General features: G+C 40.3%; 1 protein-coding gene across 1 annotated transcript; it reads left to right on the top strand.

Moving 5' to 3' along the window:
• Positions 1–5887: 5887 nt before the first annotated feature.
• On the top strand, positions 5888–11255 carry LOC130186731 (synaptic vesicle 2-related protein-like). Its single transcript, XM_056404001.1, has 16 exons — positions 5888–6139; positions 6330–6463; positions 7187–7272; positions 7363–7461; positions 7554–7625; positions 7729–7853; positions 7933–7996; positions 8116–8241; positions 8321–8449; positions 8545–8618; positions 9182–9258; positions 9350–9454; positions 10006–10117; positions 10221–10302; positions 10391–10480; positions 11030–11255. Exons 1-16 carry the CDS (start codon positions 6078–6080, stop codon positions 11228–11230), a joined length of 1638 nt encoding a protein of 545 aa, XP_056259976.1. The 5' UTR covers positions 5888–6077; the 3' UTR covers positions 11231–11255.
• Positions 11256–12507: the final 1252 nt, after the last annotated feature.

The following is a 12507-nucleotide window of genomic DNA, read 5'->3' as shown; positions in this document are numbered from 1 at the left end:
TGGCACGCTGTGGGCACCGAGCGCAGGGCAGAGATTTTCTGCCATTCAAAGGAAATGTGACCTCTACTGAACAAACGGCAGATGGACAGACAACACTATGCTGTAAGGGGATGAGAAATTTCGCGAAACCAAACAACCACAATATCGGAGGTGATTTTTCTTGGCAGCAATGGCATTTGACTTAATTGTTTAAGTGGAATTAACCTTCAAGATTTAAAGGCAAAGACATAACCACAGACGAACAAAACACAGTCACTTGCATAAAAAATCCAAAATGAGCAACAACTGTAAACATCAAATTTTGATGTCAGGCAACAGCGGAACAGGAAAGTCTATCTGACCCGAGGACCATCACCCGAGAGGGCACTCCATTGTCCCTGTCTATCCAGTATGGTGCAGGATCCTGTTACGCAGCCACAAAGTGGCAGTTAGGCTCCTGAAAGAGATAGCACTCCTCGTGGGCCATTGACTGACACCACACATCACCCAGGGCAACACACATTTAGGGGGCTCCAGGTGTCTAGAGAAACCTGACCGTCAACAGGCCTCCATCACACCAGTCAAGTACAGTACCTCCTCTGTTGCTACTTTTTCATGCTAACATAACATGCTACCAACTTATTACCCTGTTTGGCTAAATTATTGTATTGCTGAATGGTAAAGAATAGACTAAACATGTGTTAGCCTACTTCTGGATAATTTCACTTAGGCAGTGAAATACACTGAAAACATTCACACATTATCACCATGGAAACTTGTTGTTGTGATTCTGTAAGCAAGGAGTTTCCCCATCCAGTAGATAGGATAGTGGGAAACCTTAGGATTCATTTGGAGTTATGTTTCTTGCCACCTGGTACAGTAAGTCCAATATTAACTCTCCTTTTAACTCTTTAATTCTCCTCTTCTGTTTTTAATCTTCACTAACTCGTGAGGGAAATATCTTGCTCTTTAGCTGCTAAATGCTCCACCAGCTAGTTGCTAACTTTGTCTGCTGTTTGTTTTTGACCAGGTACTGTATGATGGCTTCAGCACAATTTTTTTTTTTAAACAGCTGCTGAGGCCAGAAATGATGCTGGTGAACAATGAGTCAGTAAACAGTGAGCTAAAAGAGGCTAAAATCCTCAATAGAGCTGAGGGCACAAGCAGAGTCAGGTGCTAATTGTCTGTGGATTTGTCACTACAAGGGACACCTTTAACATTACACATAATCATTTGATTCATTGTTAATATACAAATATTCATTAGTGCAGCTTTAAAGCCACAGCTTTATGTGTAGCTGATGAATGGTCTGAAATTTTAACCTGTATTTTCTCATTTGTATGCAAATGAAAAATGTGTATTACAATATTTTAAAAGATGCTGCAATCACATAAAAAATCTAAATTAGTGGCTTAAAGTACAATAACAGATGCCAAGTATACAAACAAGCCATGTCCATGTAATTACCTCCTTTCCTTCCAAAACCATGTGTGTCATGGTTGAATCAGTCTTGTGTGATGACCCTGATAAATCCAAACTACTCAGAACTTCAGTCTTCAGGTATACAACTCAGACAGACAAAGCCTGTGACGGCGCTTTTAGTAGCCGAGAAGTTCTCTCATAGCGCAGTCTGTTCAAGTCAGCACAGATAAATCACCAAGAATCTACTCTGTCTCCTGTGCTGCTCAGGTTTGCATCCGTCCCTGATTCAAATAACGGCTCGGAGCAGGCCCCCGTACCACGGCCTGGGACTGAGAGGCTGAAGAGGGGGAGGAGGAGGGTGGCAGTGCTGTTTCCTGCTCGGCTGGTGTCCCTGCATTGTAGGTAATGAGGCAGTAATGAGCTACCTGGCTCTGGAGGCTCTGGGCTGGTTAAACATTCATGGAGCACAGGCAGCAAACGTTCATTCAGCGCTTCGCCTGAGTGTTGAACAGCACTATGTGTTTAAGGAAGAGAGTGTGTGTGTGTGCGTGCGTGTGTGTGTGTGTGCGTGTGCGTGTGAGAGAGCAGGTATGTAATACAAGGATGTGGTAACTCAATCCTCCCAGAGACCCATCCTCACCCTCCACCCCACAAAATTACTGCACAGGTATTCAATTACTGATCTTTGATTAGACAGATGCGTTTCAAACTAATTACTATCTTCTCATTAGAACCACGATGATCAAACCAGTTTGTAATTAAACTATATTTCAAATCCTCTGACATCAGTTGTCAAAGCCATAGATTAATTACAGATCAGTCATATGCTGTTGTACTGTAATTATAGTCAATTCCTTGTGGTGCCATATTCAATATATTGAAGGTTTTAAATGAAACCTCATATAAAATTTAAATTATTATTCAAGCAATTATGGTAGAACAGATTTCATAATTAGTTTATACCAACTACTTCAAGAAATCAACAGAAATGCCATAAAATGTTTGCCTTCTTTTAAGAAAGTACACCAGAGAGTGACAGGAAATGAAAGGAGAAGAGATAAGGATGGAATAAATACATTATGTCATTTTTTTAAATGAACATCATAATATAAAAAACAATCATACATCCTGGTGCTTTTATCTCATCTGTTTCTTACAGTCCAGCTGGCTCAGTTGTGACAGGCGTGTGGGCAGCGTAACGTTGCCCTCTAATTCTGTCTGTTTAAATTTTAACATTGGGCTTCCTGTAGGCATCAAGCAGAGGCATCTTACGTTACTGCCTGAAGATTGGCCCGAAACATGCGGTGACATAAGAGAGCGTGCTGGAAAAACCATCATTAACATAATGTAATCCATTATACAAATAGTGAGCACCCAATAAAACCACACAGCCACACACACCGTGCTTACCAAAGCTAACGGCCACATCTTATTTATTTACAGTCCATCCATGAAAAACCTAATTGGTCCATTAAGGATTAGTGTTCGTGCTGAGTATTATCACTTGACCAATTTTTCTTTTAGTCTACATGAATATAACTACACTTTCACATAAAAGTGATATCAAAGATTTTTTTTTTTAATTATTATTATTTTCACGCAGAAAAACTTTGGTTCACTGTTTAAATACAGTGTAAATGTGCTGACAACTTCTTCTGCTTGAAAACATATTGAAGTCTTATGTTTGCCACCCACCAGATATCTACCAAACGAGGTTTGTGGTTTGTGGTTTGCAGGATGTCAGATATTCTCCCTCCGTAAATAAAAATGAACCAACAGTAAACAGCTCTGATAATAGGGGGATGAGTATTACTGGAAGTTGTTTGATGTGAGATCGATGTTATGGTACCAGAACATGGTACCAAGATTCTTTCATAAACACTTTTTTAGCTGAATCAATAAGCCAAACTCCATAAAATAACTTTGCCCAATAAAATACACTATAATATGATAAAATACAGTGTTGTAAAAAGACTAAGAATCTGAGCATTAACTATCAACATGCAGTACATTTGATTTGGTGTGGTCAAGATTCAATCCTTGAAAACTGTTGTGGTGTTGATGCCCACACTAATGAAAACACACAAGTATCTAGTGAGTAATTATCTTCTTTACTTCTGCATTCATTTCATGGTCTCACTCCTGCACTGAAGGTTCATAATGATAGCGTACCTCAGAAAGTGGACAAGCCTAATACTTTATTCTTCAAACTACACACTGAGTAAGGACTTACACATGCAAGCACACACATACACCTCAAATCTCAACACCTGATAAGAGTTAAACGATATGGCCAGTTGCTATCTTGTTTCTAAAGAGTGAAGAACAAGTTGTCCTTGATCCGCTGCTTGTCCAAATAAATATTCACTGGCTCAATTAGTGCAAAACAACTTAGCTTTCCACTAATCCTTTATTGGTGTGAATAAACAGATTGCTGTCGCAGGGGCCGGACTCTGAAGGCCAGAACAAGCTGTGATGATATTAGCTTCAGAAGCGGAGCATTCAGTGAAGAAATGGCACAATAGCTGAAGTACAGCATCACCAAACCAACTGTTTTAGTGATTTCAACCACCAACAGATTGTGCATGCAAATGAAATTTTAACTGATTCATGTACAAAAATGAAAATGAAATTCATAGGACTGTAATATTGTGACATTTAGTTTTTAAGCGTGTAGATATCAAAGCTTACCTCTGAGTCCATGTCGTTGTTCTTTATGTAAATCTGAAAAGCTCTGCCGGGATTCTGTGTGGTTCTGTGTGAGCCCGGCCCGAGCAGCTGATGTGATCAGAGGATGCGGGGACGAGGGATTGTACTGTATATTCTACCTGTAGTGTATTTATGACGGTCCCATAATGCAGCAGCCTCAGCATGTCCTCACCGTGTCCTACTTTTCTACAGCTTTTTTTTTTTTTTATAGGTTGGCCTTGTTCACTTGTAGGGGTGCAGAGAGCTGAGAGACTCCAGACAAATGTTTAATTTTAGAAGATATCCTCTCTGTGGCAGTAAATAACTGTGCAATTTAAATGTTCAAGTCATATCAATCAATATTATTCTTTTTTTTTAGGTATTTTGTGTGATATACGTTATAGACCAGGATATTACACTGCCAAGCAGTCGTGGGATGTAGATTACTCAAATACTGTATTTAAGTACAATTTTGACATCAACTGTATTTCACTTGTATTTCCATTCAATGCTATACTTATAGGTTTACTCCACCACATTTCAGGGAAATATCCCTTACATTTATCTGACATCTATAGTTCCAAAAACATATCAGTATAGAATGAAGTATAAAATAAATCCTATAAAAAAAAAGAATTGTTAAAGATTAAACCTAACCATATTAAAAAATTGGGAGTTGGGAGTTACTGGAATAACTTTCTACAGTCGTTAAACTAGTGTCACCTCGACCAGCTACAACTGTGAAATACTGTTGTGTTGTTGCATCCATGTTCCCAGTCAATACTATATAAATCAGTCACAGGGGACATTTCTCTCACACACATTTCTTTTGATACTTTAAAAGGCATTTTAGCTGATAATGCATCTCTACTTTTACTTACGTATGATGTTGAATGCAAAATCTTCATTTGTAGTGGAGAATTTTTACATTCTCGTATTGGTACTTTACTAGTGTTTCTGAACGTCCCATATACTTTTCACTTTGCTTTTAACCATTCTCCTCTTACCACAGTGGTTTGAATTTCTGAGTGTTTCATCTGCCTTCTTTTTAGCCACTGGTTTCAGTTATTTATTTCAGTCTGCACAAACTAGACACTTGTTTGAGATACAGTAGGTAATCTTGAGTCGATACTGTATTTTAGAAAAACTGCCTCGTCTTAATGTAATTAATTTTTCTCATGAGGCCTCTGCAGATAAAACAGGCTTTGGGCAGTGTAATTAAGTCTTTGATCATCTTTGTGAATATAAACCTATACACACAACTATGGCAACAGCAACTTTTTCAGACACATTATTAATGACACCAACACCCGCAGTATGAGAGCACAACCTGCTGTCAGCTACAGGCTACAACAGTTACTCGGCTACGCAGCCACAGAGCTGCTTAACATGACGCTCTAGGCTGTGTTTTTTCCTACACAATCTCTCTGTGTTCACAGGAACAGAAACACACATTATTTGTGCTGCTGGTTATATTTGTGTTTATGATTTATTCATTCACAATAAAAACAACATATCTCAAATCTAGCTTGGTGGTTGTTTCCATCAACTTATTGACTAAAATTTCATCTTTTATTATTTCCACTTTAACATATAAACAATCAAGAGCATATGTGTGATAAGGCTGATATATGCAAAGTGTTGATTCTCTATTTTCAGCCTCATCGTTTCTTCGTATTGTTTAAATGAATCTAGTCTACTAGAGAGATGTAGTTGTGAATGACCTGTTTTTCCAACGTCAGAAACTAACCTACAAAACTTCTGACCATTCACTCCTGAAATAGCTCTGTTTTGTTTCCTGGTGTGACCCCTCCCCTGTCCCCTCTGCAGGTATTGTTGTCTGATTGGGTGTCTCACTGAGGCCTGAGGTATTCCCTTGTAAACGGGCTTAGTGAAAACTGAGTTGGTTTAACAGGTTTTACAACAACACAGCGCCGTGTAGTGAGCTGAGCGTCTCAGCTGTCCCTCTCTCCGACACTGACGCTGAAATGGGCCGCTGGAGCAGACCAGCTGAGGTCATCTACCGGCGGTTTAAGAACCGTGAACACAGGTAAAACAACGGAATCGCGCGATATTTGTAATTCCCTCAGATGCCAGTGATTGCTTTCTGTATTTACATACCAGACTGCTGTCACAGACTCACGTCCCCTCCAAGGCAAACTTATTTCGTGACAAACGGTGACACATTTTTACATGTTTAATAATGCCCGAGTTTCTCCTTCCTGTGTGCTGACATTCAGCGGCGAGACAAACTTTGTGTGTCACAGCGATGAGTCGCAGGGCACAGACAATGAGATCTGCACTATTACCTCAGCGAGAGTCGACTCAGCGGCCGGACGCTCTGCACCAGCATATGGATCTAATGAAGAGGAAGGTTTGTACAAAACCATTGATTTTAGTCTATCCAGTTTTTTAAATGCATTTGAAATGTATTTAAACCATAAAAAGAAAAAGTAATTTATTATGTAGCTTTCATTTCTATATTACTGGATCATTATTGTTGATGCAATAACATGTGAGCAGTACTTTGATGTTGTAGTTGGACAGGGTAGAGGTCATTTATTGTCATTTTATTGTCATTATCATTCACTTTATTGATAGTTTAAAAAAAATACATAATATTTGATTAACTTATCATATATTTTGTATGTAAAAATTCAAATGAGAAAAGTTAAAAACTGTTAAACGTGCTATGTTTGTCCGAGCCATGTTGAGCAGTAGAAATATAAACTAACATAACATGGAAATACTTAGGTACAAATACCCCATTAATGTACTGGAGTAAAATGTAGAGTTACTTTCCACCACTGGTAATTATTAATAATCCTGAAATCCAGTTCAGTCAACAACTCTCCTCAGAGTTTGTGTACTGATCTGAGGTCTGTTGACAACTAGTTCTGGTGTTCAGACAGAGTCACTCATCAGTCATCAGCTCCTAGCATCATCCCATAGCACCTTTTTGAGATGTACCAATTGTCTTTGAATGTGTAACACCCAATATTGTTGCATATACTTGTTTTGATGCTTAAGAGATACTGCATGCATTTATTTGCAGGTGAGAGTGAACTTAGAGTGACTGTCCTGTCCCTTTTTACAGAAACCTTTACAGTGGATGATGCACTGGAGGCCATCGGTTTTGGAAAGTTCCAGTGGAAGATGTCTCTCCTCACCGGACTGTCATGGGTAAGACTCCTAAAACACACGGACAAGTCCTCTCTCTGATTCCCAGTTACTGTGCGTCTCTCATGCGGCGCCATGCCTCTCTGAGTGCAGGTAGCAGACGCCATGGAGATGATGATCCTCAGCATCTTGGGCCCGCAGCTGCACTGTGAGTGGAGGCTGCCCAGCTATCAGGTGGCTCTCATCACATCGGTAAACTGCGCTTTTTGTGTTGTTCCACAGCTTGTTGATTTTGTTCGTGTGTTAATGTTTGTACTCAGATGCTTTTTTTTTTTTTGCCTCAGGTGGTGTTCGTTGGGATGGGGATCAGTTCACCTGTATGGGGGAATGTGTCCGACAAATATGGCAGAAAAATTGTGAGTAGTCTCAAATATCTGGGTTTATCACATATCATTTTGTGACTTTTGTACATCATGTTTAACTGGTGTTGTTTCCTGTATATGTCTCTGTGGTAAACAGGGTCTGACGATTTGTATGTGCTGGACTCTGTACTACGGCCTGTTGAGTGCCTTTGCTCCAGTGTACGGCTGGCTCCTGGTCCTGCGGGGCCTCGTCGGCTTTGGCATCGGAGGAGCTCCTCAGTCGTGAGTTCTCTGCTTCCTTCGTATATGACGAGATTCCTTAATGATGATTAGCTAAGACAAATATTCTGTCTCTGTTTAGAGTGACACTCTACTCTGAATTCCTCCCAGTGAAGTCGAGAGGCATCTGCGTCATGCTGATTGCGGTACTGTGGCGATTTTGTCATTAACGCAGACTTTACTGTATTTCAGTATTGAATCTTTTAACATGATTAAGTACGCCGCTCATGAATTCCCCCCTGACTGATGTGTTTGTGTGCGTCAGGCTTTCTGGGCCGTTGGCTCTGTGTTCGAGGTCCTCCTGGCGCTGTGGGTAATGCCCACTCTCGGCTGGAGGTGGCTGCTCGGCCTGTCCACTTTACCGATGGCAATCTTTGTCTGCTTCTGCTTTGTAAGTATGTTTTGATAGAGACGCCTGAAATAAAAGCAGCTGGAGTCAAACTCTCAGCTGAACTCTCTGTGTTACACAGTGGCTGCCTGAAAGTCCTCGTTTTGACGTGCTGATGGGAAATAGAGAAAAAGCCATGAGAACTCTAACACGCATCGCCAAAGATAACGGCAAAGCCATGCCTCAAGGGATATTGGTTGCTTATAAAAAGGTGAGCTTAAAGACGTATTACAGAATATGGAAAAGAAGATAACAATGCTTGATTGTTGATATTAACAGCTTTACCTTTTATTTTTAATCTTACAGAAAGAAAGAGGACAGATCAAAGATCTCTTCACTCCTCAGTATTGGAAGACTACTCTTCTTCTGTGGTTTATATGGTTAGTATAAGTAACACATTTTCATACTTTGTCCTTTATAATCAGGTATTTTGATGAAAGGTGATTATTTAATCAAGGCTGGATGACCAATGGGGCAAAGCAACTGCCCTGGAGACCTGCAGGTTCACTGTGTGTGAGTTTGTTTGTGGTCAGTTGTTTGGGAGTATGAACTATTTCATCCCAATGTGAGCTGAAATGATAAGAGCCTTTAGATTATTACCTTATCTTGGCGAGGGGCCATAATATAGTTTTAAGATGTTTGTTCTTTCAGTGGATGTATTGCTTCAATTGTACATTTCCCTAAATAAATCTTTGTTCAAATTAATCTGACAGACACACAGCAAAACCTGGGGCCAGGGAGTATTATGAAGTAGTGGCTGGTATGTCGAGCACCAGACAAAATAATAGTGTAGTCTGCTGTGTGCACATTATGAACAACTGAGGGTGCGAGTGGAAACAACAGAGGGTCGGAGGGGCCCATAGTTGATTCCCCATTTATTTATTGTTTTATTTTCAATTCCTTACTTAGTTTCAAGAGCACTGCATTATCATTTCATCCAAAGGTTTGCGAATGCCTTCTCCTACTATGGGATAGTACTGTTGACAACTGAGATGTTCCAAAGCAAAGATACATGTGGGGGTAAGTAACATCTACTCCAAGTGAATCAGCCTTTAACCTTTTGTCATAATTCGAGTAAATACCAAAATAAAAGTGCCCTCATTCCTTACAGCGACCCAAGGCGCCAAGATCGAACCGAGCTGTAGTCTGGAATGCAAATATTTGACGTCGGCTGACTACAAAGACCTTTTATGGACGACCTTGGCTGAATTCCCAGGTGAAATGCTGCGTATTAGCATCTTCAGGGAGCTGTAGGGTGTAAATTAGCAATGTAAAGACATTTCACGATGCTGTGGCCGAGAGCAGTGTTCAGCCCATCCACAGAGGGTGCCTCCTCATTTCTTCATCATCCATAAATCAAACTGTAACAACGTAGAAACTCCAATGTTGTGACTGAAACTACAAATTAAGTTTTAAATCAAATTACTAATGGTTCAGAAGGAACTCTTAAAACACGGCCACGGATTTCCACCAATCAGCCACAACAATAAAGCAGGTTACTGTTTATAAATCAATTTTACATTTATATTTTTAAATGTATGATTTTAACTTTCACGAGGAAACAGGCTTAACGTGTTTTAGTCCTGTTGATAGAAATCCGCTTGCATCGCCACCCAGGCCTGCAGCACTTAGGCCTAAGGAGAGTGAGACACACAAATGTTTTGTTTGAGGGAGTGGCTTAGGAAGCGGAGTTGTACTTCATCCTCAGTGTATCTTTACAGTGACCGACTGCAGCAGTTTACTGTTTGTTTTTCATGTTTGTTTTAGGTCTTGTAGTTGTCCTTCTGGCAGTTGAGTATATTGGCAGGAAGAAGAGCATGGCAATGTGTTTCTTCATGTTCTCTTTGTGCATTCTGCCTGCGTACGCTTGTATTGGGAGGTAAGTTTGACTCTGTGTGTTTTATTTCCTCCTATCGGAAACAAAAGCAGTTCATTAAGACACTCTGCTCCACTCTCCTGCGTTTCTCTTTTTGTTCATGTAGGACGGCACTTACGGTCTTCATCTTCATTGCCAGAGCCTTCATCTCTGGGGGATTCCAAGTTGTTTATGTTTACACACCAGAGGTAGGTCTACATACCATTGCACCACCTTTACATTAGACATATTTTCTAACACGTTTAAACAAAATGCTCTCTCCTCTTTTGTCATCAGGTGTTTCCTACAGAAAACCGAGCCTTAGCAATGGGAACCTCCAGTGCGTTGGGCAGGGTAGGCGCCCTGATCACTCCCTTTGTTGCACAGGTATGAAGGAGCGGCCATCAATGTTGGTACTCTGCAAAAGAAACTTAAAAAAAAAAAAAACTCAAAAACGTCTGAGCTAAAACACAGTTAGGACGGGGAAAATCTATAGACAGTCTGCCTCACTGTTTCTGGAAATATAGTTCTTCAAAATTCGTGTGTGTGGACAAACCGTTTTGTATCTGCAATTTTGATTTCCCTCTTTTTAAGACAATACAATGGTAACAGTCAGAGGATAAACAAAAGCATTAGGATTCATCAACCACAAAATATTCACTGCAAATTTTGTGCAAATCTGACCAAGAGTTTGAAACATGATGCCGTGTAACGAGAGGGAATTTTTTGCTGCCTGTCACTTAAAGATTAGTGTGTTATATGTGTAACTTTACTGTTAGTGAGTGGCTATATGCCGTATCTCATAAAGAAGTTCTAATTTTTATTAAATAATAGCTGGTATACATTGTGAATTCTTATGGTGCTGTATTGCAGGTGTTGATGTAGAAAATATTTTCCAGCAGCGGTCTGTTCTCAGTGTTTGTGTCTCGGTTCTAGGTGATGCTCAGATCATCAGTGTATGGGACCCTGTCGGTGTACCTCGGCTGTTGTCTCCTGGCCGGCGTTGCGTCCTTGATGCTGCCCATTGAGACGTTAGGCAGGGGTCTGCAGGAGTCCGGTCTTGACCAGGAGGCCGGAAGGCAGACAACCACCACAACCAGCCAGGCAAATGCTACAGCACCCTCCCCGGACCGTTAGATCGACCAGGAGGAATGAAAAAGAAAGAAAAGATGGAAAAGAGAGGACGTTTGGTCACCTCCCAGGATGCTGCAGATGCCGCAGTTGTCTCTTTAACTATGGACTGAATCATCTGAGCGATGATGGGTGAAGAGCAGCAGGGGACAATCTCATTACAGGCAGGGATTGATAATTGAGGGTAGGCCTACTGCCCATGTCTAATGAGAGCGGAAGCACACTTGTGCTTGGACTGGTTTGTTTATCCTCTCTTCCATTTAGGCCATGAGAACCAACAGAGGGACGTTTTGGAAAATGATGATGCGCTGTGCAGACTCTGCTTCGAGCCACACATTTTAAGCCTCACCCTCAAGAGGCTGAGGATTTTATTTTATAAATTTTGCATAAAAATGGCTCCTTGTATTTATTTAGTATGAAGTCATGCACCTTTGGTCCATTAAAGTCGTTCAATCTGCTTTAGGCTTTATTTTGTTTTGTCAGTAAATCTCTGTATTTTAATTTGCACAATAGGAGAGACTTGGTTCTGTTATGGCTCTTATAGCTGATTAATCATTTGGTCTACAGCTGCAACAATTAGTTGATAAATCGATCTGCAAAAAAATGAATTGGCGACTATTTGGATAATCAAATAATTGTTATTTTTCTGAAGCAAAATACCAAACATTTGTTTCTTCCACCTTCTCAAATGAGAGGATTTGATGTTTTTATTTGTCGCACATGATAGTAAACTGAACATGTTTTGGTTTTGGACTGTTAGTTAATTATTAATCTGAAGATGAATCAGTCAATAAAATAATCATTAGCTGCAACACTAGACTGACAGAAAGTTAATTGACTATTATTATATAACTTTATATGAAGCCCAATACTCCTGTTTAAGCTTCTGGGATTTGCTGTGTGTCTTCATGTTAACATTATAGTAAATTGATTATTTGGGGGGGCTGAACATTTGGTTGTACAAAACATGACATCACCCTGGACTGTAGGAAATTATGACGTTATTTTTCACCGTTTTCTGGTGTCAGGTTGCAGAGACCAAACAATGAATATACGTAATAATAAGCAAATCGATCGATTGTGGAAATAATTGTGACCCTCGCTGCGTTTCATAACATGAACAGAATATGATTTGATCCACATTTGTATTTGGGAGTTCTTCAGTCTGGCCAGTCACCTTGACAACATTGGCCCAATGACAGCGCACACGCGAACTAGGCCAGCCAATCACAGGCAGCCGACAGAGCTGCATGTCATTTCTGCCCCGCTTGCAACCTGCACCG

The sequence above is a fragment of the Seriola aureovittata genome, chromosome 18, assembly GCF_021018895.1.
Source record: "Seriola aureovittata isolate HTS-2021-v1 ecotype China chromosome 18, ASM2101889v1, whole genome shotgun sequence".
NCBI classification, from domain to species: Eukaryota; Metazoa; Chordata; class Actinopteri; order Carangiformes; family Carangidae; genus Seriola; species Seriola aureovittata.
The sequence above is the reverse complement of the archived record's forward strand: the minus strand, read 5'-3'. Positions and strand labels throughout refer to the sequence as shown.